This window comes from Pan troglodytes, chromosome 6 (genome assembly GCF_028858775.2).
Source record: "Pan troglodytes isolate AG18354 chromosome 6, NHGRI_mPanTro3-v2.0_pri, whole genome shotgun sequence".
NCBI lineage: Eukaryota > Metazoa > Chordata > Mammalia > Primates > Hominidae > Pan > Pan troglodytes.
The window spans coordinates 172,593,089-172,620,085 of NC_072404.2; the positions used below are offsets into that span (position 1 = coordinate 172,593,089).

At 54.8% G+C, this 26,997-nt stretch overlaps 1 protein-coding gene across 7 annotated transcripts in view; it reads right to left on the reverse strand.

Annotated features, from left to right (window-relative positions):
• Window positions 1–538: 538 nt before the first annotated feature.
• Window positions 539–26,997, reverse strand: part of PTPRN2 (protein tyrosine phosphatase receptor type N2) — a 1,123,220-nt gene continuing 1,096,761 nt past the window's right edge. For 6 of the 7 annotated variants that reach the window (XM_024358152.3, XM_024358150.3, XM_024358149.3 and 3 more), the window contains 2 exons: window positions 9,751–9,824; window positions 539–811 (listed from right to left, as the gene is read on the reverse strand). In XM_024358152.3, the coding sequence (XP_024213920.2) occupies window positions 740–811; window positions 9,751–9,824 (146 nt within the window). In that variant the 3' untranslated portion in view covers window positions 539–739. The remainder of the gene's footprint in view (window positions 812–9,750; window positions 9,825–26,997) is intronic. The other variant, XM_024358153.3, reaches the window with a different exon arrangement.

The following is a 26,997-nucleotide window of genomic DNA, read 5'->3' on the forward strand; positions in this document are numbered from 1 at the left end:
ACACATCTCAATGTTGGGGTGCATCTGTAACTTTGCAAAGGTGAGGTCAGGGGAGTGCCAGCCTCAAGTGGGCACTACCCATGGGGTGCACAGGTGTCTGCCCCCGGGGAGCCCCTGAATCACTCTGCTTGGGGTGACAGGTGTGGCTGACGGGGCCGTCCGTGGTACCCGGGGCAGTGTTGATGGAGACGCAGCGAGGAGCTGTGATTGTCTCACTTGCCCCGAAGCTGCAGGACGTTCAGTTCTGTCCCCGCGGCTTCTCCCAATGATAAACTCTCTCAAAGAGAGATGCCAAACGTGCCTTGTGTGCCGGGCGGCCTCACTGAGTGCTGCCAGCTTCCCCGGCCACTCCTGCACAGTGGATCCACCCTCCCGAAAGCGGCAGATGACAAGCACACTCTTCCTGGAAACCGCCTCGAACGTGCTGGCTACTGCATTGTTAACACAACTTCAACTAAGAAGGTGAACAGGTGCTTTAAGAAAAAGTATTTTTTTAAGCAAGTGAAAATTGATGAACCGATTCCCCTCCACCCGTAACTGGATTTTTCCACAAATCTCTCTTTATTATTGTTTGATTAAACAAAAATACACTTTTAACTGCTAAACTGTGCTGACTACGGGAGAGCTAAGGGCCCTATTACTATGCAGTTATAATAGAAGACACACAATTAAAGTCAGATCATGATTCCTGACAACATCCGTGGGGTGGGGGCTCCCCTGAGGCCCCCGAGGCTGCCGCTCACTGGGGAAGGGCCTTGAGGATGGCGTTCACCTCCTCAGCCACGGCTGTCAGCGCAAACTCAAACTGCTCCTGCAGGGCGAGAAACGAGAGAAGTGCCAATGAGAGCGGCGTCCCCCCGACTCCTGCCACAGCGTCGGCTCCCTGCAGATGACAGCGGCGTCCCCCCCACTCCTGCCACAGCGTCGGCTCCCTGCAGATGACAGCGGCATCCCCCCCACTCCTGCCACAGCGTCATCTCCCTGCAAATGAGAGCGGCGTCCCCCCTTCCCAACGCAGCATCAGCTCCCCGGGCCATTTCGCAGAAAGAAATTGTTTAGCAAAAAAAAAGCGAAAGGCTCAGATTTCCTTAGAAAGGACAGTGTACCCTTCGGTTTGGGAGACCCAACAGTGACACATGTTTGAGCTTCTCTCGCACTAGAAAAGCCTCATCTTACCCCCTGCGGGGAGAAGCTGCCCACAGAAGCAGCGAGAAGGAAACGGTTCCTGCGTACTGCCCTGTCCTTCTGACCCTACGACACCACGATTCCTCCTCACAGCCGCCCGCCTTGGTGGACGGTGTGAGGGGCAGGTGCAGACACTAGAAAGACGTGGCCATTAAAACTCACAATGAGGGCCGTGCTTGGGTGTTTCCTGTCCTCGGAAGTGTGGTGTTATCATCGCTTTTGAAATCCACCTGTTACTCAGACCAAACCCACTCCGTTCCACATGCTGAGAAACCTTCCCTTGTCCACACCCCTCCTGGCTCAGGGCATGCGCGTCCACAGCCACTTGGGTAGGCACACCTGAGGGGCACCCCTCCCTCCACGGACAGCCTGCTGAGAGCATCCAGTGGGCACGAGGGACGGGTTCACGATGCCAGGACTATTCGCTCCTCCAAAGACCAGGGCTTAGCGCCGGAGAGCGTATCTGCCTCCTCTCCCACAGATGAGGTGGATAAATGCTCATTTCCTCTTGCTCTTCAGTTTCCACCTCAAAACACTGCTATGGAAAACTGGAAAGCAGGCCAGCAGCACTCCAGCTACAGCTGAGAACGCGTGGATGGAAACAACACTGTTATCCAGCTAACAACTGCTGGAAGGAAAGCCCTGTCGACGGCTCCAATACTTGATCATTTAAGGAACAGGGTAGCCCCAAGCCAAAAACGATGATTAATTTCCAGTTTTGAATGTTTAGTGCGTAACAGAAATATGGAAAATAGCTTGAACCGAGACATCAGAAAGTCAAAATAACGTGATGCTCACTTGGAGACAAAAGACAGTTTCTCCTTTCATATTCTTCCGCCCTGACGCTGACGGAATGGTCTGCTGGACTCTACCCGCCTTTGGTAGTGTGGCCACGCGGCCTCTTAGTGTACGTGTTAGAACCTATTATTAAAGGAGTCAACTGAGCCTGGCGGCCACCTCAGGGTGGGACCCGGGGAAATGTGTCTGCCTGCGCCCCGTCTCTCTCCCCTCTGCACTGACAGAGGGCACCTTTCTGCTCCTCGAAATCACGTGGGAGCTGCCCCTGTGGGGGCAGGGGCTCAGGTCGGGCTGTGCCGGGAAGGTCCGCAAACGTTCTGTCTAAATGCTGACTCCTGCCCCTCCCACACCAAGTGTGCTTGATGAAGGTGCTGTTTAGGGGATCCAGGCTAAATACACAACAGCCATCCATACCATTTGTTCCCCAGTGCTGGGCTGCCAGTGCCCTGAGGCTCTGTGAGGGCTTGGAGATGCCAAAAATTAAGCGTGGCTTTTTGGGAAGCGAAATGCAAGTGTCATCTATCTATTTACATCTTCCGACACACTGGAAATCTAGCCTGAGAAATGATCTTTAAAGGGAAGAATAGAGAAGCGCTGCCGCCCCGCAGCCCCGTCATGCAGTGGAGGCTGGAAAGCGCTCCACCCCCAGGGCCCGGTGCTAATCCCGCAGAGCTTCCCGGCGGCCTCTCATGCAGCCACTTGCGGCATCCAGCAGGAAAGCCCAATATCCATGCTATGGGGGAGGGGATGGGCAGGGGGAACTCCACCAGGATCTGGATCATAACTGTTTCCAACACTGCACAGTCACCGGACAGAGCAGCAGGAAGGGAACCGGGCCACAGAGACAGGTGCTCTACTCACTGGCCATGTTTGGCAATTGTTACCGCACTGTTTAGCTCAAAGGAGAAGCTCCACCGGGCGTGTGGGCTGGTGTGTGCCGTGCACCTTACTCAGAGCCCACTGGGCCCTGTGGGCGTCGGCTGGCAGGAGGAGGGGGTGCTTCCCGGAGGGGTGCTGTGAGCCTCAGAGCTGGCGTTTGAGGGGACAGGGGCTTGTGGATCATCTTGTCCTTTATTGTGAAGTGTCAGCTGCATGCAGCGCCGGGATGTAGCACCCATGCCCTGTGGGTCCGAAGGTCTGTGGCCACGTTCTGAGCAGAATCCGCTGAGCAAGTATCACCTAGACCCACGCTCTAGATCCCGGGTAGGCTGGGAAAACCCCAGCATTTGGATAACTTTTATGATAGGAGTTTATTTCAAAGGAGTAAAATACAACAGCAGTAGATGACCAGATGACCATCTTAGCCTAAACTGTGTCTCAGTGCCAGCAGTCTGAACAGGAGGGGTGCAAAGCCTCCTGGGTTTGCAAAGACAGGACATTTGAGAGGCCGAGTCAGGACATTCTAAGCAAGAAAGCATTTTTGAACACATACTACAATAAAATTTGAGGCCTGCTGGAGAAAGATCCCACGGCTTCTTCCAATAGAACTGCACCCCGTGGAGAAGTGGCTGAGGTGGGACGGCCGAGCCGGGCTCAGGCCAGGTCAGGCTGTCTGGTCACCACCCCTGGGTCCACGCTGGACAGCGAGTGGGAAAGCCCCTTCTCAGGCTGTCCTGGGACAACCACGGGGTGCCCACATAGTTGGTGGAGGGATGGAGGCTGCAGGAGCTGCCATGGCTCTCGGACACCCGCTGCTGGGGTAAGGGTCAGCCAGGGCTGGAAGCCGTGGAGCTTTGCGGAGGCTGCTTGGATTTCTATTTGTGCTTATGTTTATATTTGTAATCCTTCAGGTGTAAACAAAGGCCTGGGTGGAGATGTACAAATAGGAACCTTAAAGGGGGCCTCAGTGAGCGTGTCTCTGTGCCACCTGTGCCCTCCAGGAGGCTGCAAACATACCTGCGGGGCAGCTTCCCCCAGCACCTCTCAAAAGGGGGTGAGGACGACACACCTTCCTGTGTCTGTCACCTTCAGCTTCTCTTTTCACAAAAGTAGACAAGCTCCAAGCCACACCGTGAGAGTTGAGCCCTGCCCAAGTTAGGGACTAGGCATTGTGTGTGTGTACACCAGGGCGGAGGGACAGAGATGGAGATGGAGAGAGATGGGAGACAGATGGAGAGAGACAGAGAGAGGTGGAGAGAGATGGAGAGCGGTGGAGAGAGACAGAGAGAGGCAGAGAGAGGCGGAGAGAGACGGAGAGAGGCGGAGAGAGGTGGAGAGAGACGGAGAGAGGTGGAGAGAGACGGAGAGAGGCGGAGAGAGACGGAGAGAGGTGGAGAGAGATGGAGAGAGGTGGAAAGAGATGGAGAGCTATGGAAATGAACAGTTTCAATGGCACGGGAGGCCTTGGGAGAAGTGGGCTGTGGGCCTGGAGCTGACGTGTGAGCGTGGACTGTGCTACGTGTGACAGAATCCGTGTCTGTCACTCCGGTGCTGTGCTGGGTTGGGAAGATAGGAGCATGTCTGGGCAACGCCCTGCTTCTGGGACGGAGGACAACACCGGGTACGTCTGAGGAGGAGGCTGAGGTCAGGCTTTAGGACAACGGGCTGGTGCAGAAGAAAATGGGGAAGAAACTAAAATGCAGATGTGAGACGGCAGGTTGGGGAGAGCGACGCACGGGCAGCACGTGGACATGCGCGGGGCCTCCCGTCCATTGAGGAGGGGGCGGGGCCTCCCGTCCATTGAGGAGGGGGCGGGGCCTCCCGTCCAGTGAGGAGGGGGCGGGGCCTCCCGTCCAGTGAGGAGGGCGTGGGGCTTCTTGGGTGTGGGACACACTCATCACTGGCTCTACTTCTGGAACTGACAGATGTAAAAGAGGAAACACCATTGTGGGCAGGAAAGTGTTAAGGTCCTTGGTTAAATGGGAAACTCTTGAGACGTGTGGAGGGAAGGAAGGGAAGAACCCATCATCTACCACAGAGGCATGGACGGGAGAGAGGGGTGATTTCAGCCTTGTCTGGCATCCCTCGTGTCTGCTGAGGGTGTGTGCACACGGGAATGTGTGCGGGTGTGTGTGCGTGCATGCAGCTGTGTGTGGATGTGCATCGTGTGTGTGGGTGTGTGCAGCAGTGCAGGTGTGCATGGGTGTGTACAGGTGGGTGTGTGGATGTGTGTGGGGGTGTGCACAGCTGTGCAGGTGTGTGGGTGTGCAGGGTCCATGACTGTGTGTGGGTGTGCACCGTCTGTACAGCCGTGGAGGTGTGTGGATGTGTGCAGTGTGCATGGGTGTGTGTGGGTGTGCACCCCGTGGGTGGGTGTGTAGGTGTGTGTGGGGTGTATGCATGGGTGTGTGCAGGTGTGTGGGTGTGTGCAGTGTGTGTGGCTGAGTGGTGTTTGTGGGTGTCTGTGGGGGTGTGTGCAACGTGTGGGTGTGCGCAGTGTCCGTGGCTGTGTGTAGGTGTGCACTGTGTGCAGGTGTGTGGGTGTGAGCTGTGTGCATGGCTGTGTGTGGGTGTGCACCACATGCATGGGTGTGTAGGTGTGTGTGGGGGTGTGTGCCTGAGTGTGTGCATGGGGATGCGCAGTGTGTGGCTGTGGGTGTGCACTGCGTGAGTGGGTGTGTAGGTGTGTGTGGATGTACACATGGGTGTGTGCAGGTGTGTGGGTGTGCAGTGTCCCTGGCTGCATGTGGGTGTGCGCAGTGTGCAGGTGTGTGGGTGTGCAGTGTGCAGGTGTGTGGGTGTGCACTGTGTGCAGGTGTGTGGGTGTGAGCAGTGTGCATGGCTGCATGTGGGTGTGCACCACATGCATGGGTGTGTAGGTGTGTGTGGGGGTGTGTGCCTGAGTGTGTGCATGGGGATGCGCAGTGTGTGGCTGAGTGTGGGTGTGCACTGCGTGAGTGGGTGTGTAGGTGTGTGTGGATGTACACATGGGTGTGTGCAGGTGTGTGGGTGTGCAGTGTCCCTGGCTGCGTGTGGGTGTGCGCAGTGTGCAGGTGTGTGGGTGTGCACAGTGTGCAGGTGTGTGGGTGTGCGCTGTGTGCAGGTGTGTGGGTGTGAGCAGTGTGCATGGCTGCATGTGGGTGTGCACCACATGCGTGGGTGTGTAGGTGTGTGTGGGGGTGTGTGCCTGGGTGTGTGCATGAGGATGCGCAGTGTGTGGCTGAGTGTGGGTGTGCACTGCGTGAGTGGGTGTGTAGGTGTGTGTGGATGTACACATGGGTGTGTGCAGGTGTGTGGGTGTGCAGTGTCCCTGGCTGCGTGTGGGTGTGTGCTGTGTGCAGGTGTGTGGGTGTGCGCAGTGTGCAGGTGTGTGGGTGTGCGCTGTGTGCAGGTGTGTGGGTGTGCGCAGTGTGTGTGGCTGAGTGAGTGTGCTGCCTCTCTGGCAGCTCGTGTGTTGTCAAAGCCCGCACTGCCATTCAGCCCCTGGGTGCCTGGACTTCTCTTCTAAGATGATGGAGTTTGTGGTCGGGGACTGAGTTGCCAAATGCTCAGGTGGGTGCTGGTGAAATATTTTCTATTCGACCCAAATTCCAGGGAGGAAACAGCTCTCCTGAGGGGCATCTTTTTTACCACAACGATGATGTTTTGCTGTCAGGGCCTGCGGTCATCCTGGTCATGGTCTCCGGGCGCTCACCATAGACGGCTCGCTCTTTCCTTGTCTTCAGTTCCAAACCAGGCGACGTGGCTTCCTCTGTTCAAAGGAGCTGCAGGCGCCTCCTCTTGGCTTTGTAGAAGCAAGCATTCAGATTGGACAGCAGCATTTTGCCCAAATAATTTTTCTATCTTTGTGAAATTGAACTCTAGGGGAAGTTTAGTCTCGGGGCGATGTTGGGCGGCGCGGTCACGGATTAAGATGTGATGGTGACTTTCGCATGGTTCCCATTTCCTTACGCCTTGAAGTTCCAGGAGCTGAATTTATGTGCATGCTCCAAGACGGCTCCTGAACACACACCCTGAGGAAGAGGGTGAACCCCTCTGGACGCCCAGTCCAAGAAGGAAGCAGCTAGGAAGCTGACTCTGTTATCTGGAGTGCAGAAAACGGAGCTTTGGGTCACCAAGTGATCTGGGCAACAGGGCTGGGGTGCGTATGTGTTATCATCTTGCTATTTATTTATTTATTTATTTATATTTAAGTTCTGGGATACATGTGCAGGACAGGCAGCTTTGTTACATAGGTAAACGTATGCCATGGTGGTTTGCCGCACCCATGAATCCATCACCGAGGAATTAAGCTCCGCATGCATTAGCTATCGATCCTGATGCTCCCCCTCCCCCTTCCCCACTGACAGGCCCCAGTGTGTGCTATTCCCCTCCCAGTGTCCATGTGTTCTCATTGTTCAGCTGTCATTTATAAGTGAGAACAGGCAGTGTTTGGTTTTCTGTTCCTGTGTTTGTTTGCTGAGGATGATGGCTTCCAGCCCCATCATGTCGCTGTAAAGGACATGATCTCATTTCTTTTTATGGCTGCATAGTCTTCCATGGTGTATATGTGCCACATTTTCTTTATCCAGTCTATCATTGATGGGCATTTGGGTTGGTTCCATGTCTTTGCTGCCATCTTGCCATTTAAAAATGGAGTAGAACGGAAGACCTGGCATGTAATGATTGTGACTGTGGCTTCCTCTTTCTCTGATGAGTCCCAAAGCACCTCACTTCACGAAGGGTCCTGGGACCACCGTTGCGCACCTCAGCCATCTGTGTGCCAGGAAGGGCTTGTTCTGGCAAACAGGATACACACAATGGAGGCTTGGAGGGTTTGCTCCTTGTGATTTTTTTCACTTTTGGCAAAGATATCCCCTTGCGATGATTTTGCCCAGACCCATCCTAAAGCCAGTGTGTGTTCTGGGCAAACTCACCTGTCTGGAGGGAAGAGGCTGCCTGACAGGCAGGTGTTCTGGGCGAACTCACCCGTCTGGAGGGAGAGGCTGCCTGAGAGGCAGGCAGAGGTGTGGGGAGGAAACTACTTTGAATTTAGATTTCCTGGGGCTTATCCCAGAGTGGGCCTCACTGTGGAGTCACGAACACACCTGCCTGAGGTGGCTCTTGCTGACCATTCCTGGTAATGTGTGCCCCGTTCTCCCAGCCTCCATGGCCTCCTCTGTCCAGTTCAGAGCCACCTGAAGCTCACGGGATGCAGGGCCAGCCAGAAGGTGGTACGTGCCAGCCTTGACAAGGCCACCTCTTTTACTGCTAGGCAGCCAGTCCAGGAGGATGGTCAGTGCGGCAAGATGGACCCTTCCATGGTTGGACCCTTCCATGGCACAAAACCTGGTACTCCTTGGTACAGAGAGGCCAGACACACGTCAACCTCACGTCCAGTTCCTGTTGAGCCAAAGCTCATGAGAACTTTTTTGTTTTGATGGCTGTTGCTGCTGGAACAGCAGCTGTCCCGTGTCACCTCCTCTCTCGACAGCCTCGCAACACATGCCGAATGCTGTTGTGAACAAGCAGAAGGAAAGACAGACGTGTGCACAGTCCCAGCTTCTCCCCGCGGGACACTGAGTAACCACACAGGGAAAAATCATCACGCAGCCACGCAGAAGCCTCCAGACACACACGCCTCAGTGGGTATGGATGTGCCGCTCCCTTGTGAGGGACAGTCCTGCCCCCTGCCCTGACCATGGGGACGTGGGACAGGCCTAGACAAGAGACGTTCCACAAAGAGCAAGGCCGCTGGTGCTCTAGAAGACCTCACGGCCGTGAAGCACCCCAGACAGCAGAGGAACCATGATGCCCCTCGCGTGGCCGCCCTGGGCGTGTCCTGCTCCAGGGGAAGCTCCCTGGGGGGACGCGGAGGGCATTGCTGGGCCTGTCGGTCAGACAGTGGTTTGCGTCGGAAGCTCCCTGGGGGTGCGCGGAGGGCATCGCTGGGCCTGTCGGTCAGTGGTTTGCATCGGTGCTGACTTCCTGGGTTTGGTCACTGCGCTGTGGTTATGTGAGGTGTTCACATTTGGGGAAACTTGGTGGAGGGTTGGTGGATTATTTCTGCATTTTATTTATATTTTTTGCTTGGGAGGCTGAGGCAGGAGAATCACTTGAACCTGGGAGGTGGAGGTTGCAGTGAGCTGAGATCGTGCCACTGCACTCCAGCCTGGGTGACAGAGTGAGACTCTGTCTCAGAAAGCAACAACAACAACAAAAACCGAATAAAATATAGTGTCCCAAGACTTACAAAGAACTTTCACAAAATCACGTGATGGTCCTACCAGTTGCACAGAGAGGGCGAAATGAAACCAAGGAGCAGAGAGGCCAAAGGCACACCAACCCCAGCCTCAGGGCCAGAGAGACCAGACACACGTCAACCTCACGTCCAGTTCTTGTTGAGCCAAAGCTCACCAGAATTTTTTTTGTTTTGACCCCTGTTGCTGCAAACTGGGCCTCTTCAGCAAGCATGAGGGATTTTGGGTGCTCAAGGATGCTGTGCCCTGGGGGCCTCCACAAAGCGCAGGCCCCGGAGAGGCCGGGCAGCGCTCAGAGAGCTCAGAACATCCTCCTGAGGGTTCTGGGATTTATCGTCAACCTTTTTCTACAAAAATGCAGCGTTCTCCCCCCACCCCCAAATCTAGTGAATGGAAAGAGCCAGTGGATCGAGTTCCTAGGACTTGAGATGTGGCTGCATCTGGAGGTGTTGCAGGAAACGCCAGTGGACCTTTGGGGGCCCAGAAGTGACCCCGCCCATGCAAGGCCGGCATGGACGAGGCCGGTCAGAGCAGAGCAATCGGTGTGCGGCTTACATTAAACCAGGCCCTCCCCGTGCTCCTCTCAGGAACACGGCCACAGAGAGGCACCTTGAATGGGTCTGCGTCCCGGAGGAGAGACTGACAGTACCTTCGTCTGGACCATGCCGGGTCTCTGGTCCCTCAAGTGCTCCAGGGTCGCTGCGATATCAATCTCTTTAGCACCTGCAACAAACCACAAATTGGGCTGAGTTCAGAGCACAAGATAATCCATGCCACATCTGTCAATCTCCTGCTAGCCACGTTCCCTCTGGGCTGAGAGGCCAATTGAAAATTATTACGCTCATCCCTCAGCCGGCTGGCAGGCGGCTGCAATTTCAGTGTTCATGTAGAAGACGAAGGCAGGGGCAGCTTTCATTAGCATTAATTCCAGAAAGCTGGGCTGAAAAATTGTTATAAGATGCTTACCAACAGCAGGCCGTCACCGTCAGAAACCAAAGCTGTACTGGTTTTCTTTTCTTTCTTTTTTTTTTTTTTTTTGTGACACTTCAGGGAATGTAGTACCTCATAGGGAGCCATATACAAACTTTAACTTTGATTGCATAGGATTACTTTTTTATTTAAAGAAATAAAAAATCAGATTAATTTAGATTAATGGACTCAACCTTAATATTGGCTTTTAACTGTAGAGTTTCCTGCTTTTTAAACTCAAATGTTCCACGTTTTGGGACTGGGTAAAGGTAGCCCATAGCTACTCCCAGCTCGGTGGTTCACCAAAAGCTCCATCCTCCTGTAGACAGCACCGATCTCACGGCAGGTGATGCTGGCTGCACTCAAATCATGCTACTTAAGTTTTAAATTTTAAGCTAATAATTAATTCAGCACATATTGTTGTTTTTCCATTTTGCTAGGTTCTTTAGTAGACAGATAATGAGCAAGACGGGGTCCCGACCTCTCCAGCGTGCTGCAGTTGAGAGGGGCAGAAAGGACACAGCTGCCAGGATGAGAAACACGAAGTGTGGGATGAGGAGCAGGAGGCAGCTCCGAAGCGGGTCAGAATCCCACAGGGAAACCCACATGGGTGCCAGGCACTTCATGTCACCTCTACCGAACACGGTGAACTGAGAACTGTGGTCACCCGAGTCGCAGATGAGGAAATAGAGACGCGACCAATGGCATGTCCAAGCCACAGACAGGAAGAAGCCGCAGCCATTGGAACCCCAACTACCGTGGGCAGGACAGCGCTGGCCGAAGACCTGAGGAGGCCCGGGTGGCCCAGGGTCAGGTGGTCCCCAGGCCTTTCTCTCCGGCCGCAACCTGAGTGCACACCACATTCCTCGCCCAGCGAATCAGGAGAGAAGCTTTAAAATTCCCGAGGTTCCTCAATTTCCTTTCACTGTGGTTCTGTGGCTTCATGGGGTGGCAACTATGAAGCCAGTGGGGGCTCAGGCTCCAGGAGGATCATCCCAGCAGGGTAGCAGGTGCCTGCGAAGCACCTCCAAGTCACAGCAGGTGCCTGCGAAGCACCTCCAAGTCAGAACTGCGGGCAGCCAGGAGGGAACGGCAGGGGTGGCGGGGAGGCCTGGGGAGGACACACGTTGGAGCCAAATGTCATGTTTGCATGAAGGGAGAACAAAGCAGGTGGTGTGGAGAATCTGGCTGTCAGGACAGCCCCACAGCGGCTCCACCAGGGAGGCCGGGCGCCAGATGACCACCCCACCTGCCCCGCCTGGCTGGTGGGTCTACCCACCTTTGAGCACAGAAGGTGGAGACACTGGCATTTCCTGGCAGGAACAGGGCTCGTGGTGATGGGAGCCACTGTCGGGGCTAAGCTGGCCGTCCCTCCAGCTCCCATCCCCTGGTTAAAGGACCCCATTCTCCTGGGCAGGGAACACCATGAGGGCCACCACCTTTTAAGCCAGAGCCTCTGCAGGCATAAAAGGAGGCTTTCTTTTGCGGCAGCCCCTGTGAGCTCGGCCACCAGGGAACTAGCTGGCAGCTCACGCGGGTGGAAGGCGGGGTCAGGTGCACGGGTTTGCTTAATTGCTCCTTTTGGGTCTCCAAAGGCCTAAAAAGTCGACAAGGCTACAGTAAATACAATCTTGTTTTAAAAGAAATCCATATATTTAAAACAGCCTGACACAAACGGGTGAGTTTGTTAAATGGTAGAGAGGAAGGGAGGAAGCCGAAGGACCCCTCCTGTGGCCACGACTGTGGCGGCCAAGGAAGCCGCTTCCTCTCCTCCTCCTCCTCCCACGGACACTCCTGCAGTTGGTGCCTGCACAGCAGAATCATGGCAGAAACGACGCAGGGGAACTGGCCTCTCTGAGACAAGCTTGTCTTATGAAAGTCAAGTCCCTGCATGGAGAGCGCCAGGTTAGTCTCAGTGTCACTGCACAAACATTCGTGCTTGAGCCAAAACAACTCAGCAATGCCCATATTGTCTGTTGCACCCGTGACTGTACCTTTGGTAGGAGCTGTGGCTTCTGGACACATTGAACCCAGAAATGTGCTGCAATTTAAATGTGAAAAATACCACAACTGTAGGCAGAAGGATAAATAAGCTGCAATTCCCAGCATCTTTCAAGCATCTCAAGTTGGTATAGAGGCTCAAGCTAAACACAGACCCCAGCTGGGGCTCACCCAAAGGAAGGCCGCTGGCCACCATGTACCCCAGAGACACTGTGCACCCCACAGCCAGCATGCACCCCACACACCCCACTATCACACACCCCACACACCCCACAGCCACCACACACCCCACACACCCCACAGCCATCACACACCCCACACACCCCACAGCCAGCATGCACCCCACGGGCACCACACACCCCACAGCCATCACACACCCCGCGGGCACCACGCAACCCACAGCCACCACACACCCCACAGCCACCACACACCCCACAGCCAGCACACACCCCACAGCCAGCACACACCCCACAGCCAGCACGCACCCCATAGCCACCACACAACCCACGGCCACCACACACCCCACAGCCAGCACCCAACCCACAGCCGGCACACACCCCATGACCACCACACACTCCACAGCCACCACATACCCTACAGGAACCATGCACTCTATGGCCACTGCACACCCTGTGGTCACTGACCACACACCCCACAGCCACCGTGTACCCCACGGCCACCACGCACCACATTCTGCTTGATTGGCTCTTTAGAAATCATCCAGAAGAAATGGCAAGACGTTTGCTGTTCAATTACCACGTGTAAAAAACAATAACATAACTAAATAGCTTCCCGATAAAAATAATTCTATGTATTTTTACATATTTCTATGTACAGGGAAACCTGCCCTCTCATTTAGAAGGGAAGTCATCGTGCAAAGCAGCTGGCCGTGTGAATAATAGCTCAGAAACGGGGAAATGTACAGGCTCCATCTAACACTGGGTCTCGTAACTCCTCACACACCCCGACTGCTGACCTCAGCGAGATGCTGACCTGGACCACGTGGGGAGGGGATGGGCCGAGGCGCAGGACGAGGGAGGCTCCATGTGCTGGGGCCTCACACCCACATTTAGAGCACGGTTTGTCTTTGGCCATACGCTGCTGGGTTTGGAAACCGGGTTCTAATACACAAAATGTATTACAACCATTCTTGTGTAATTAAAAACGTAAGATGTCTATTGGCTTTTAAGAAATTTTCCCAAAACCAAAAAAGGTGAGTTAAAGGCAGGAGCGCTGGGGTTGCCGACAGACGTCAAGTTGTGTCACATGACGTGGGGAAGCTCGGGCTACAGTGCTGAGGTGTGGGTTTCCGCTCTGCGTGCCTATGCTGGGCCTGGCCGGGAAGCTGGATGGGCCAGCCTCACCTCTGGAGGGGCTTTCCTCCCGTTTCCAGGGTCCAGTGAGGGTCCAGTGAGATGACGCATGATTACGTGTAATTTACAAAACACATTTGATGCTCAGGCAACCTCACAGATCTCGTGAGCAAACTCTTCTGGGAGACAGTGAAATCCAATCAGTTATATTCTCTGAAGCCTTCCAGGCACGAGGACAGCAGCGGCTTCTACGGGGACCCCTCAGCTTTCTGTCTCAGGAGTCATGAACCTCAGGAGAAGCAAGTGTGGTATAAATAGTCTGACTCAAGAGACGGGGAGCTCTCAGCCCTCCTGAGACATCACGTTGAGGGTTCATCTGGGCCACAGAGTTAAAGCCTCTCTCCGTTAGGTGGCTTTAGGGTACTTGCTTTCAGTCCCTGAAACTTCTTTTTTAAAATGACTGTCAACAGCAATGTCATCTGAAGGGCTGTGTGTATGATGGTGCTAGTGGGAATCCTGGGAGACTGTCCCTCACTGGCAACCGCCCTCCCGAATTCTGGCCGGAGCCATGAAGCCGTCAGGAGCTGTAGCAGGTGTGGGCGAGGAAGGGGCTCTCCCTCCGCGTGCACTGATCTCTGGAGATGGCTGTTGCTGGCGGCTGTCTCCCAGAGTGGCGTCGTCGTCCTCAGATAAAATGCAATGGATAAAGTCTCTCTTATTTCATGACATCGTGGCTCCCTCTCAGGCTGTGGTTTGTGAGGAAAAGTGAAAAAAGGGAAGGAGAAAGACTTGCCGGGCCATCCCCAGACAACATGGGGAGAACTGGGCGGAAATACAAAATGACACGGGAGCATGCCTCCGAGTCGCGCTGAGCCCGAGACCAAAACTGAAGAGCGGAGGAAACGGAGTTAACGCTTAAAAAGTGTGCAGCACCAACATTAGGTCCATAATGATGTAGTAGGAAAATCAATTGTCTGCTGTGGACGGCTCCTGCTTCTTGCATGCCAGGATTAAGACTAACTCCTTACTTCAAGTGTGGTGGAGACAGAAGCTTTCATAGAGCCCATGCATGAGATCTTTCATAAGGGACAGACCCTGGATAACCAGGCTCAGGCTGGGCGCCGTATCCTGCCCACTCTGGTGTCCTCCTGAGCATGGGTACGGCCAGGCCGGGTGCCAGATCCTGCCTGCTCTCGTGCCCTCCTGAGCGTGGGTATGGCCAGGCCGGGCGCCGGATCCTGCCCGCTCTCGTGCCCTCCTGAGCATGGGTACGGCCAGGCCGGGTGCCAGATCCTGCCTGCTCTCGTGCCCTCCTGAGCGTGGGTATGGCCAGGCTGGGCGCCAGATCCTGCCCGCTCTCGTGCCCTCCTGAGCATGGGTACGGCCAGGCCGGGTGCCAGATCCTGCCTGCTCTCGTGCCCTCCTGAGCGTGGGTATGGCCAGGCCGGGCGCCGGATCCTGCCCGCTCTCGTGCCCTCCTGAGCATGGGTGCGGCCAGGCCGGGCGCCGGATCCTGCCCGCTCTTGTGCCCTCCTGAGCATGGGTGTGGCCAGGCCGGGCAGGGGCACAACATTGGCATTGATAAAGCACCTGCTGGGTGGGTAGGGTGGGATAGGGTGGGCGTGTGTCCCCCTTCACTTGATAAAAGGCTTTTTTTAGTGTCAAAGGATTCATTTAAAGCCTCCACTGCATAGAAAGCTCCCTCTAGTGCATTTAAAATAGAATTCTCTCTTGAAAAATCCAATTTTGCTGACAAGGTGAAGGAGCAGCTAACGAAAGTTAAATTCCAGGTAAACAGAAAGGCCCAGTGGTGTGACGCTCACATCGAAAAGCCTGCAAACAATCGAGGAGTCAGCGCACACACAAAGAAAATCCAGATGGAAGGAAAGAAAGGAGCCTTAACGATGTCTACCGGGGACAGAGCGTGGGGTCCACGGAGAAGTTCCAGGCATTTTCCACCTAAGAAGCATCATGGTGATTCAAACACCAGGGAAATGAATGGACTCAGTGGAGCCACTTTCTGCTACTTGACCAGGTTTAATTCGAGTTGTCCATGTCGGGAATCTACAGGGAAGTGACGCAGGCTGCCATCTTGCTCAGCACCCCAGTGTGGCGGGCGTCCCAGTGTGGTGAGCACCGGCCGAGTCAGTTTGGGTTGGGCTGCACCCTCGTGCCTGGGACACCCAGGAAGACCCACCTCTCTCGTGTTAGTGGACCAGGGAGGCAGCCACAGACACCAGGCTCTGCGTGCTCCACTGGCACCCGAATGGCCACTGGGTACCATCCCGTGCCAAGCTCAGCAAATGTAAATCGCTCTCATTGTTATTTTCTAATTCACTCAGGGCTCATTGGGTTAAAAGTTTATACATTGGTTAAATACATTTGTAAGACAACAGAGGGTTTTTTTTTTAGCTTTAGATAAAAAATGTTAACCATTAAACAAAAGCCATTAAAAGAATATTAGTATTAAAGTATTAAAACTATCTGTCACAATGAAAGAATCCATTTGAAGTTAAAGAAAACCAAGCAAATATGCCACCAGTGTCTCTTTCCAAGGCTTGTTTGATTTCTCCTGGACTCTGGCTCTTGGCTGACCGAGCTGTGTGATTCAGCTCATGGCCCTAGACCACATCCTCCCAGTAAACAGTGAACACGGACGGATGGGGTGTGCCGGGAGGGCCATCGTCGCCGTCTCCTGACCGTCATTCTTCCGCGTGGCTTCCGGCAGCCTGTTCATGGATAATGACTGCATGAGCGCAGGTAAGTTTTATTACAATTTTACTCAGAGGTTTTGCAAACTGCAGGGATGCAATGTATTCTTTTTTTCTTGAAAGTAAAAACGACAATGTGTGCCAAATGTTCAAGAGAGAGAGGCCTTTACTTGCAGGAGAAAATTTTCTCAACTCTACCCTCTGGAAGAACTGAAGAAAAGCTTGGTCCTAACTAAATGCATTCAAATACATGACGAATGGTGATTATTAAGAATCCAGATAAGGAACGAAGTGGAACAGTTCCCGTGCCCCAGGAGCGCAGAGCTCCTCACTCACCCAGGGTGCGATGTTTCTGCTTTGTCTGGAGCTCACGCTGTGGGAGGACTGGGCTCTGAAGGGCACAGATACCCCATCTTTCTAGCTCTCCATGTCAGCCGAGGTGACCCCAGAACTGGACTGGGTGCAGAGGTCAAGCTAGAGCCCCTCACGTCTGGCAGAGCAAAACTTGGCTCAAGGTAACTGTGGTTGGGGATGCTCTGGGTGCCCCACACGGTTCAAGCCCTCCCCAGACCTGGGTCTCAGGGATGCCACTTGGCACTGACTACACACTACATGCATGCAGATACATGTACATGGGTACACAGGCATGCACACACCACACAACACTCACTCACACTCACATCATACATATGCACATGCACACACACAGGCATGCACACACCCAAACAACACACACACCCACACTCACACTCACGTCATACATATGCACATGTGCACACACACAGGCATGCACACACCACACAACACTCACCCACACTCACATCATACATACGCACATGCACACACACACAGGCATGCACACACCACACAACACTCACACCCACACTCATACTCACATCATACATATGCACATGTGCACACACACAGGCATGCACACACCACACAACACTCACACCCACACTCATGTCATACATACACAAATGCACACACACATACACATTCATGCACACATCCAAACACACACACCCCACACATCATACATATGCACATGCACACACACACACATGCACACAAACATGCACACCCCACACTCACATGTCACATACACACATGCCCACACACATATACACATGTGTGCACATGCCCACACTACACTCACACCCCACACTCATGTCATACATATGTGCACACACAAATATACACACAGGCATGCACACACTCACACAACATACATATCCATGCTCACATGTCATACATATGCACGCACACACATACACACAGGAATGCACATGCCCACATGACATGCACACCCTATGCTCATGTCATATGCACACACATGCACACACAATGTCATACATATGCACATGCATGCACACACATATATACAGGCATGCACACATCCACACAAGATGCACACCGCACACTCATGTATCATACATACACACACACACACAGATATACACACAGGCATGCACATGCTCACACAACATGCACACCCACACTCATATATACTCACATGCATGCACACATATATACACAGGCATGCACACACCACACAACACACACACCCCAGTTACATAGGTCATACATATGCACACACACACAGGCACGCACATGCCACACAACACTCACATCCTACATCACACGTGCACACACACAACACCCACACTTCACACTCTCACACAATACACCCCACATCACACATGCACATCCTTTATATCTACATTCAGGATCACACACATACATCATACACATGCATACACACAGAACACTCACAGCTCACACTGCACACAAACATTCCACACCCCATATCACACACTCATACACCACACACATGCACACACCCACGTGCATGCACACACAGGTACACACGGCATGCATACGCCCACACAACACTCACACCCATCACACACACTCTCACACACTCACACACACACACTGTCCTGGGCCTTCAGCCTTCAGTGCTGAGTTTTTACTTCACACCTTTCCTGGATGATCTTAACTAAAGACTTATGAAAATTATAAGCAGGTTTTTTTTTTTGCTGACCTTCTAGATAAATTATATTGTCTATGTTGTAACATATTGCTGGGATCAAAGGAGGCAAATCTGCATCTTATTCACTTGAAAATCAAGTAGATCAGAATCATAACAAACTAGCTATTTCTTATGTTTTTTTTTCCTTTGAACAAATTCTAAATCCTTCTTTTGGAGAAACTGAAATGCCTCCAGATCCTTATTAAAAATATAAGTTAAAGAAAATGTAGAAGTGTATAAATGAGTACTGTCATTTTAAAGTCACCATCCCCTAATACTCCAGGAGGACAGGGAATTGTGCAAAATATCCTGATAAGTTTCTATCGACTGCTGGACCATCCCATAATACTGCTGAGGTGCTGGCAGCATCAACACGGAGACACCGGACCTCTGCACCCCTGTGCAGGCGAGCACAGCTTCACGATTCAAGGGGGGATTGTTAAAAGGGAAAGACGAATATGATGGCTCCACCGTTCCGAGTCCTATCTGTGTATGAACACGTGCACATTGGTGCGACGCGGTGCCCACCGCAGTTTGCTGCCATCCCACCTACCTGCCCTGCACAACCAGTGCCAGGGCACCGGGGCAGGACCGAGATGCAAACGCAGCATCTGTGCTGACAGAAGAGGTTTGGGAGCGGCACGAGAGCCCCAAGGCAGGGGAGTGCTGAGGTACATCCTGGAGCATCCGTGTGATGGGGCACACACAGTCATTCCCAGATCAGTGCAGAGCACACACACCCACATGGGGGCCTCCACGATGTGGCTAGGTCCTCAACACCTATGTCAGAATCAACAAGCATGTGCGGTCAATGGCGTTCAGGAGGCCGTCTGCAGCTGAGTAACAATCACACCAAATTGTGAATATTGAACAGGTGGAGGAGAACAGGAGCTGGGCTCACCCAGGGCAAACCTTCTCATGCTGCCTGGAACACGCACACACCACTTGCACCTTTTACCCAAAAGGTGCTCATGCACTGGTCCAGCGGGGATGCGTGAAGCATGCAGCCAGCTCCCCTCCCAGGCCGCACTGACTGCTGGTACTGCTGCTCCCGGGGCCCTGGCCTTTACGGGGGTCTGGCAGGATCCCTCTTGCAGGTGCACAGCCCAGGCTCTCCTCCCCCTTGCTCCTGTAGGGCCAGCAGCTGCCTCGGTCCCTCTGAGTCTATTTTGGGTTCAGAAAGTGCCTGGGCTGGGGACAGGGCCAGTTACGCATTGACTCAGTTCCGTGGCTTACAGTGCAAACACAGAGACCTTGTCCCATGCCCGTGGGCTCATGGTCAAGGACACTTTGCATCATTTGACCTTGGAAACAGGAGAAATGGAAGCACAGGCCAAGGAGGGAGCCGAGGGGCCGCGTGACACTGCACGGGATTGCTGCCCTTCCCACACACGTTCTGTCTCACGCAGTTGCTGTGCATTTGGAAGAATCTTGCATGAGGATTACTGATTCCACGGGACAGCGTGTGACCCCCTGCAGCACCCTGACTCCATCGGGGGACCCCCAGCATCCTACTCAACACTACGAGGGAGCCCCACAAAGGCCAGGCTGCATGTGCCTGGACTTCAGGCGCTAGGAACGGACGCGTGGGACCTGCTGCCTCTGGGGACAGCCCCTCAGGGTCTGGACGGAGGATGTTGGGCCTGTGGGCTGGGCAGGGACGATGCTCTGGGAGGTGCCTCCAGGACAACAGGGAGACCCCTGCAGCCCTCCACATGGGCCCCTGGAAACCCAGGATAGGGAGTGGCAGAACACACTGGCGGGGGCTGGACGAGCAGAGGAATGAGGGAAGGACGGAGTGGGTGGGAGCGAGAGCAGGGGAGATGGAGGGGGGACCACAGACTGTGTGGGGAGGGCAGCTGTGCCGCAGGAAATGGAGCAACCAGGCTGTGAGCAAGATGCGCACAGAGGAGGACGGAGAGGACCCAGGGACTGAGATGAAGGAGTGACTGCCGGGCAGCAGGGAGCAGAATCAGGCAGGCGAGTGCGCAGGCCGGGCCAGCCTGGACCGTGGAGCTGTGTCTGCAACGGGAACCTTGGAGGGCAGGACTTTGATCCCCTCCCGAATTTCCAAACAGGAGTTTGAACAGAAACACGTGGACTCAGGGACCAGTGCTTCGGGCACATCCTGACAGCGACACAGCTGCCCCGACAGGGCTGTGGCCCCCCCAGCCCCGTCTCTCTCCTGTGTTCTCTCCCACATTCTCAGGGGCCGCCTGCTGCCAGCTCCCTCGCTGTGGCCTCGTCCAGCTCCTGCCGGCATGGTCTGACCCCTAAATGTGTGCCAGCAAGGCCTGTGTTGGAGGGAGGGGAGGGCCTGGATGGGCCTGGATGGGCTGGTGCCAGCACCCGGGACCAAGGAGGGAGCTTGCAGAAGGGACGGCCCTCGGCCAGGTGGGACCTGAACGACATTTTGCAGCATCCAATGGGCCTGAGGTGTCTGCGTGACCATGAGGAGAAGTGGAGGACAGCCCAGGTGAGGACATCAGACCCAGGAGTGGGTGAGGAGCCCCTGCAGCCAGGCTATGTGAACCCTGGCTCAGCAGGGTCTGCCTGACCCCTTGAAGGTGGGAGACCCCTTGAAGGTGGGAGACCTGTGAGCTGGTACACTCAGTGAGGACGGCTCCATGCACAGGGACGAAGACCCCCGAGGAGACCATCGAAGGATGGTGGGCAGTGCTGCCCACACGGATGCCCAGAGCGTGTTCCCCAAGACCAGCGGGTCTCATGCTGTCCACACGCTCCCACCAGGCGATCGACACCAGGGTCCGCCTGTGCCCCGCCTGGGTGGGGTCAGCCACGCCCCTGGACCACTGCTCCAACCAGCGTTCGTCGTCAGCCCCTTACACGGGACAGGACACTGCAGACCGGCCTGGGAACCTGGGGACACCTCACGCCCCACATCCCTCACTGTTTCTCTTGCACCAGAATAGCTCAGGGGAAGGAAAGGCACGGAAAATAAACAACACACAGCAGAGGAGGCCCTGCTCCTGCCCGACCGAAGGCAACTTGTCCCTTGAAGAGAAAGGTGCAGACAGGCTCCCTCTCCCCTTCCCTCCTCCCACCTCACCCAATTCTGGGCACTTTTTCAGCCTGAAACTTGCCTGAGCGAGACAAGAGACACTGTGGGCCCAACGTGTCTGTGAGGTCCCTTTCCCACTGGCCCTTCGTGTCTTCATGTTTCAGCCAAACATAAAAGCGAGACGTCTCCTGCTCAGCTTTCCCACTTCTGCCCAGCCCTCGCGTCCCCCTAAGTCTCATCTGCAGAAGGCTGAGCCTCATGCACCTGCACCTCCTTCTCTTGGTGCCCGCGCCCAAATGTGTGGCTCTGTCTGGCTCAACCCTCTCCTGGGCCCTGTGGCTGAGCTGGCCTGTTCTTCAGTTCCAGCTCCATTCCCTGGCCCTCTTAGTCCCGCACTGCCCGGCTGGTCCCCCAGCCATCTGGTTCTACACTGCCCAGCCATGCCATCCCCTCAGCCCCAGGGTCCTGTACTGCCTGGCCGGTCTCCCCGCCCTCTGGTTCTGCACTGCCCAGCCATGCCATCCCCTCGGCCCCCGGGTCCTGTACTGCCTGGCCGGTCTCCCCACCCTCTGGTCCTGTACTGACCAGCCAGTCTCCCTGCCCTTTGGTCCTGTACTGCCCAGCCGGTCTCCCCGCCCTCTGGTTCTGCACTGCCTGGCTGGTCCTCCAGCACCTGCCTGGGTTCTCCCACTTCCCTGCAGACTCCAGGCTGTGCCCAGAGAGAGCTGAGCTCGGCGGCCCAGGCGCCTCACCACTGGCCCTCAGTTTCCTCTTCCTCCAGTAGTTTCCATGAGAGCCCCAAAGGAACTCCCCAGCGAAGCTGCCCCTTTGTCCCTGGAGCCCTGGAACACACCACGCTGTGCCTCTGAGCGCCGTCCCTGGGGCCGTGTGCCTTCCACCATCCTCCCTCTGGGGCCCTGAGCCTTTGCAGACTGAGCAGGGTTCTGCATCTGACTCTGGCTGACCGGAGGCCTTGAGGCAAGTCACCCAACCTCCCAGAACTGCTTCCTCAGCTTGCAACAGAGTGGTCAGAACGGAGGGCCCCTTGGGCCCCCTTCCATTCAGTGAAAAGCGTTCTGTGGGTCCTCCTGAGCCCCAGGACAGCCCCTGAGTGAAGCTGCCATCTCTGCATTTGGGAGTGTCCTTGTCTGCTCTCCACCACCCTGCAGCCACAGACTCCTTACCTGTCTCTCGGCAGAGCAGGAAGATGCAGCAGGAGGATGGGGCTTCTCTGTTTTGCTCTCACAACCCACGCCTGGCAGGCAGCAGGTGCCAAACCAGCATCAGCGTGGATCCAGCATGCAGTGGACGCTGCCCTGCCATCAGCTGGAGCCACACTTTCACGGTTTACCCTGGCATCTGCCAGAGAAGGAATGGACCAGTGGGACTCCAGAGAGGACAGAGGGTGGGGGATGCACCCTGGGGAGGGGAAGGGTGCGCCCCCCACGCCACAGAAAAGAACCTGCAAAGCCCTGAGTCCTGGAGCCAAAGGAGGCAGAGTGGCCCACCAAGGGGGATCGGCAGTGGCCAGGTTGCCCAGGGCTCTGGGGACAGCTCGCCCAGGGCTCTGGGGACAGCTCCAGGGCCGAGGCAGGCACCCAAGGTCTTTCTGTCTAAAGCATCTTACTGACTGCTGTGTGACACCTAATCAGGAGGAGAAAATGGAGCGGGGAGACCAGCACACAAGGGGTGATGGGGCTGGGCCCAGGGAGATGAGGAGAGGGTGAGGGTGAAGTCAGGAGCCACCGTAGTGCCACCTTGGAGCCGTGTGGCCCCCAGGACCTGCTGTGGGGGCAGGAGCGACTTCCAGCTTCACCGCCTGGTGTAGCCACTGTGGCTTTGTCATGCAGCTAGTACAACTGAAGAGCTGACTTGTAAACTTTATCCAATTTTAGTGACTCTAAGGAACCATATGTGGCTACTGTATGGAACAAGGCGGCTCTGGAGGGCTGCTGGCCTTCAAAGTCCGGGGACCTTCAAAGTCCGGGGAGACACAAAACACGATTCGACAAAGACGTTCTGCTGTCACCACACACAGCAGATCAGGACCACGTGCTCCCACATCACCACACGCAGCAGATCAGGACCACGTGCTCCCACATCACCATAGCAGATCAGGACCACGTGCTCCCACGTCACCACACACAGCAGATCAGGACCACGTGCTCCCACGTCACCACACACAGCAGATCAGGACCACGTGCTCCCGCATCACCACACACCGCAGATCAGGACCACGTGCTCCCGCGTCACCACACACCGCAGATCAGGACCACGTGCTCCCGCGTCACCACACGCAGCAGATCAGGACCACGTGCTCCCGCGTCACCACACGCAGCAGATCAGGACCACGTGCTCCCGCGTCACCACACGCAGCAGATCAGGACCACGTGCTCCCGCGTCACCACACGCAGCAGATCAGGACCACGTGCTCCCGCGTCACCACACGCAGCAGATCAGGACCACGTGCTCCCGCGTCACCACACGCAGCAGATCAGGACCACGTGCTCCCGCGTCACCACACGCAGCAGATCAGGACCACGTGCTCCCGCGTCACCACACGCAGCAGATCAGGACCACGTGCTCCCGCGTCACCACACGCAGCACATCAGGACCACGTGCTCCCGCGTCACCACACGCAGCAGATCAGGACCACGTGCTCCCGCGTCACCACACGCAGCAGATCAGGACCACGTGCTCCCGCGTCACCACACGCAGCAGATCAGGACCACGTGCTCCCGCGTCACCACACGCAGCAGATCAGGACCACGTGCTCCCGCGTCACCACACGCAGCAGATCAGGACCACGTGCTCCCGCGTCACCACACGCAGCAGATCAGGACCACGTGCTCCCGCGTCACCACACGCAGCAGATCAGGACCACGTGCTCCCGCGTCACCACACGCAGCAGATCAGGACCACGTGCTCCCGCGTCACCACACGCAGCAGATCAGGACCACGTGCTCCCGCGTCACCACACGCAGCAGATCAGGACCACGTGCTCCCGCGTCACCACACGCAGCAGATCAGGACCACGTGCTCCCGCGTCACCACACGCAGCAGATCAGGACCACGTGCTCCCGCGTCACCACACGCAGCACATCAGGACCACGTGCTCCCGCGTCACCACACTCAGCAGATCAGGACCACGTGCTCCCGCATCACCACACGCAGCAGATCAGGACCACGTGCTCCCACATCACCACACCACACACAGCAGATCAGGACCACGTGCTCCCGCACACGCTCGAGGCAGCAGGCTCTCTGCTCCATGGCCCCTCTCGCTTCCCAAAGGCAACTTTCCATCTACTACTTGGGCCTGCCCTTAAAAGTTAAGAGAATATAGGAGGAAATCTAAGAACAGATAGCAGAAGGTCTTTGTGACCTTGGATTTGGCCAATATATCTTGGGTATGATACTAAAAGCACAAGAAAAAAAAATATATTTTTGAGATGGAGTTTCTTTCTTGTTGCCCAGGCTGGAGCGCAATGGTGCGATCTCAGGTCACTGCAACCTCCGCCTCCTGGGTTCAAGTGATTCTCCTGCCTCAGCCTCCCGAGTAGCATCTGCCACCACACCTGGCTAATGTTTGTATTTTTAGTAGAGACCGGGTTTTGCCACGTTGGCCAGGCTGGTCTCGAACTCTTGACCTCAGGTGATCCACCCTCCTCAGCCTCCCAAAGTGCTGGGATTACAGGTGTGAGTCACAAGAAAAACATTTTTTAAAAAGTAAACTGGACTTCATCAAAATTGAACACTTTTGTGTAACAAAGACACTATAAAAAGAGTAAAAAACCCCGATGTAATGGGAGAAAATACTTGCAAATTACATAGCTGATAAGGGAGTAGTATTCAGAATATATAAAGAACTCTTAGAATTCAACAACAAAAAATACAAACAGCCCACTTCAGAAATGGGCAAGGGATTTGAAATGTCTGTTTTGCTCAAGTTGATATACAAATGGCCAATAAGCCATTAAAAGATGTTCAACATCACTAGTTGTTAGGGAGATGCATGCTAAAACCACATTGAGATCCACTCACATCCACTGGGATGGCTGTAATCAAACAGCCAAGAGGTAAGAGAATTACGGTCGATGTGGCGATTCCGCCCCAGGGACATATCCAGGGATGCGGGTGGACACCCTCACATCCACATTCACAGCAGGATTACTCACAACAGCCCAAAGCCGGAAACAATGGCACTGTCCATTAATACACAAATGAATCCACAAAGTGCGGTCCATACATGCCATGGAATATGAGTCAGTCATAAAAAGGAAGTTAGTGCTGACACACACCACGACACAGGCCAACCTCGAAGGCATTATGCAAAGTGACATATACCAGTCACGGAAGCGCAGACGCGGTATCACTCCACTTAGATGAGGTGCGTAGTATATTCAGATTCAGGAAACAAAGAAGAACGGAAATGATCCATCCCCGTAGGCAAGGAGATGTGTATCCACACACAAAATAGTACCGTGTCCAGTCGCTGAGTCTGAGAGCTGGGTCTATGCCCATGTGGACACCCCACCGTCCACTCACATTCACGCCGTGAGACTACTTAGGAACGTACTCCTAGCCAGCTGAAGTTTAAAAGGTCGCTCCAGCATGGGCTCACAAGCCGTGGGGATTCATACTGGAACACAAAATTCCCGGTCTGTGGCTCCTGCCAGACAAAAGAAATGAGTCCCCCCAGACTCACTCTGCACCTTGTCAACAGCCACAGCTGCTGGGGGATCATACGGTGTCTGCTTGGCATGGCCTCCATGGTACCTGGGGCCCCACAGGCACCCTCTTCCGTCCCAGGCGCAGACCCTGGTGGGAATGCCGTGGAAGTTCGGCGACACTTCTCAGCCACTGCATTTCTGTGCTGGACCCTGGGGAGTGAAGCCTGACCCCGCCCAGCATGGCTCAGCCCACCTCATCTCTGGGGAGTACCCCCTCAGTGCTGGTTGCTCCTCATCCCTTTAAAAAATTGTGGGGAAGTAGGAAAATACCCTCAGTAAGTGAAGTCACTGACAAAAAAGTAAAAGGCACAACCTTGGAAAATATCTTGCTTGAAAAAAACATTTTTTGCTACATGTGAGCCAAGCCCTTCAATGAGAGAGGAATAGGCTACCTAAAAACAGATTCCTACACAATCGTCTATTATCGGTGAGTTACAAACGCATCTGCTGCCACAGAAATGACACGTGTAAGCGCTTCACAGATTGGTGCCTACTTTCCTGCCACAAAACCCATTGCAGAACATGAGCCTGCTGACTTTCATTCCAAACTGCATCATCGTCTACTTGCTCCTAAACTGGACAGTAGAGAAAGAACTTCAACTATTCTGAGTTTGTTTTTAAAGGCCCTTCAACTAGGCCCAAAGGCCTTAATCCCTGATGGGCTGTGTGGACAAGTGCTGCTCTGCTGTCTGCGGCCGCAGCTGCTGGAGCTAAAAGCATGCAGAGGCCCTGCACGCAGGACTGGAGGGCCCTAACATCAGCGCTGGCACTGCCCGACTGCCCGGGAAGCTTGGGAAGGGCGTTCTCTGGTCTTCTGCAGTACATTCCTTTACAGAAAGGGAAATGGGAAGAAAGGTTTCACGTCCAGGGCTCTGGGCCTTTGATCATTTGAGAAACGCTGGGTCTGCAATGGGGGCCTCCAGCTTCTTAGGCCAGACAAAGACGCCGGGCCACACGGGCAGGGCCCAGCCTGCACCAGAACAAAACCCCAGCGCCTCTCTGTGGAGGCCTGGGAAAGGCCCACCTCAGCCAGCAGAGGGGCTGCCTGCCCTTTGATCTCTCCTGATACCGTGGCCTGGGACCCGGGTCAGGGAATTTCACACCGCACACAC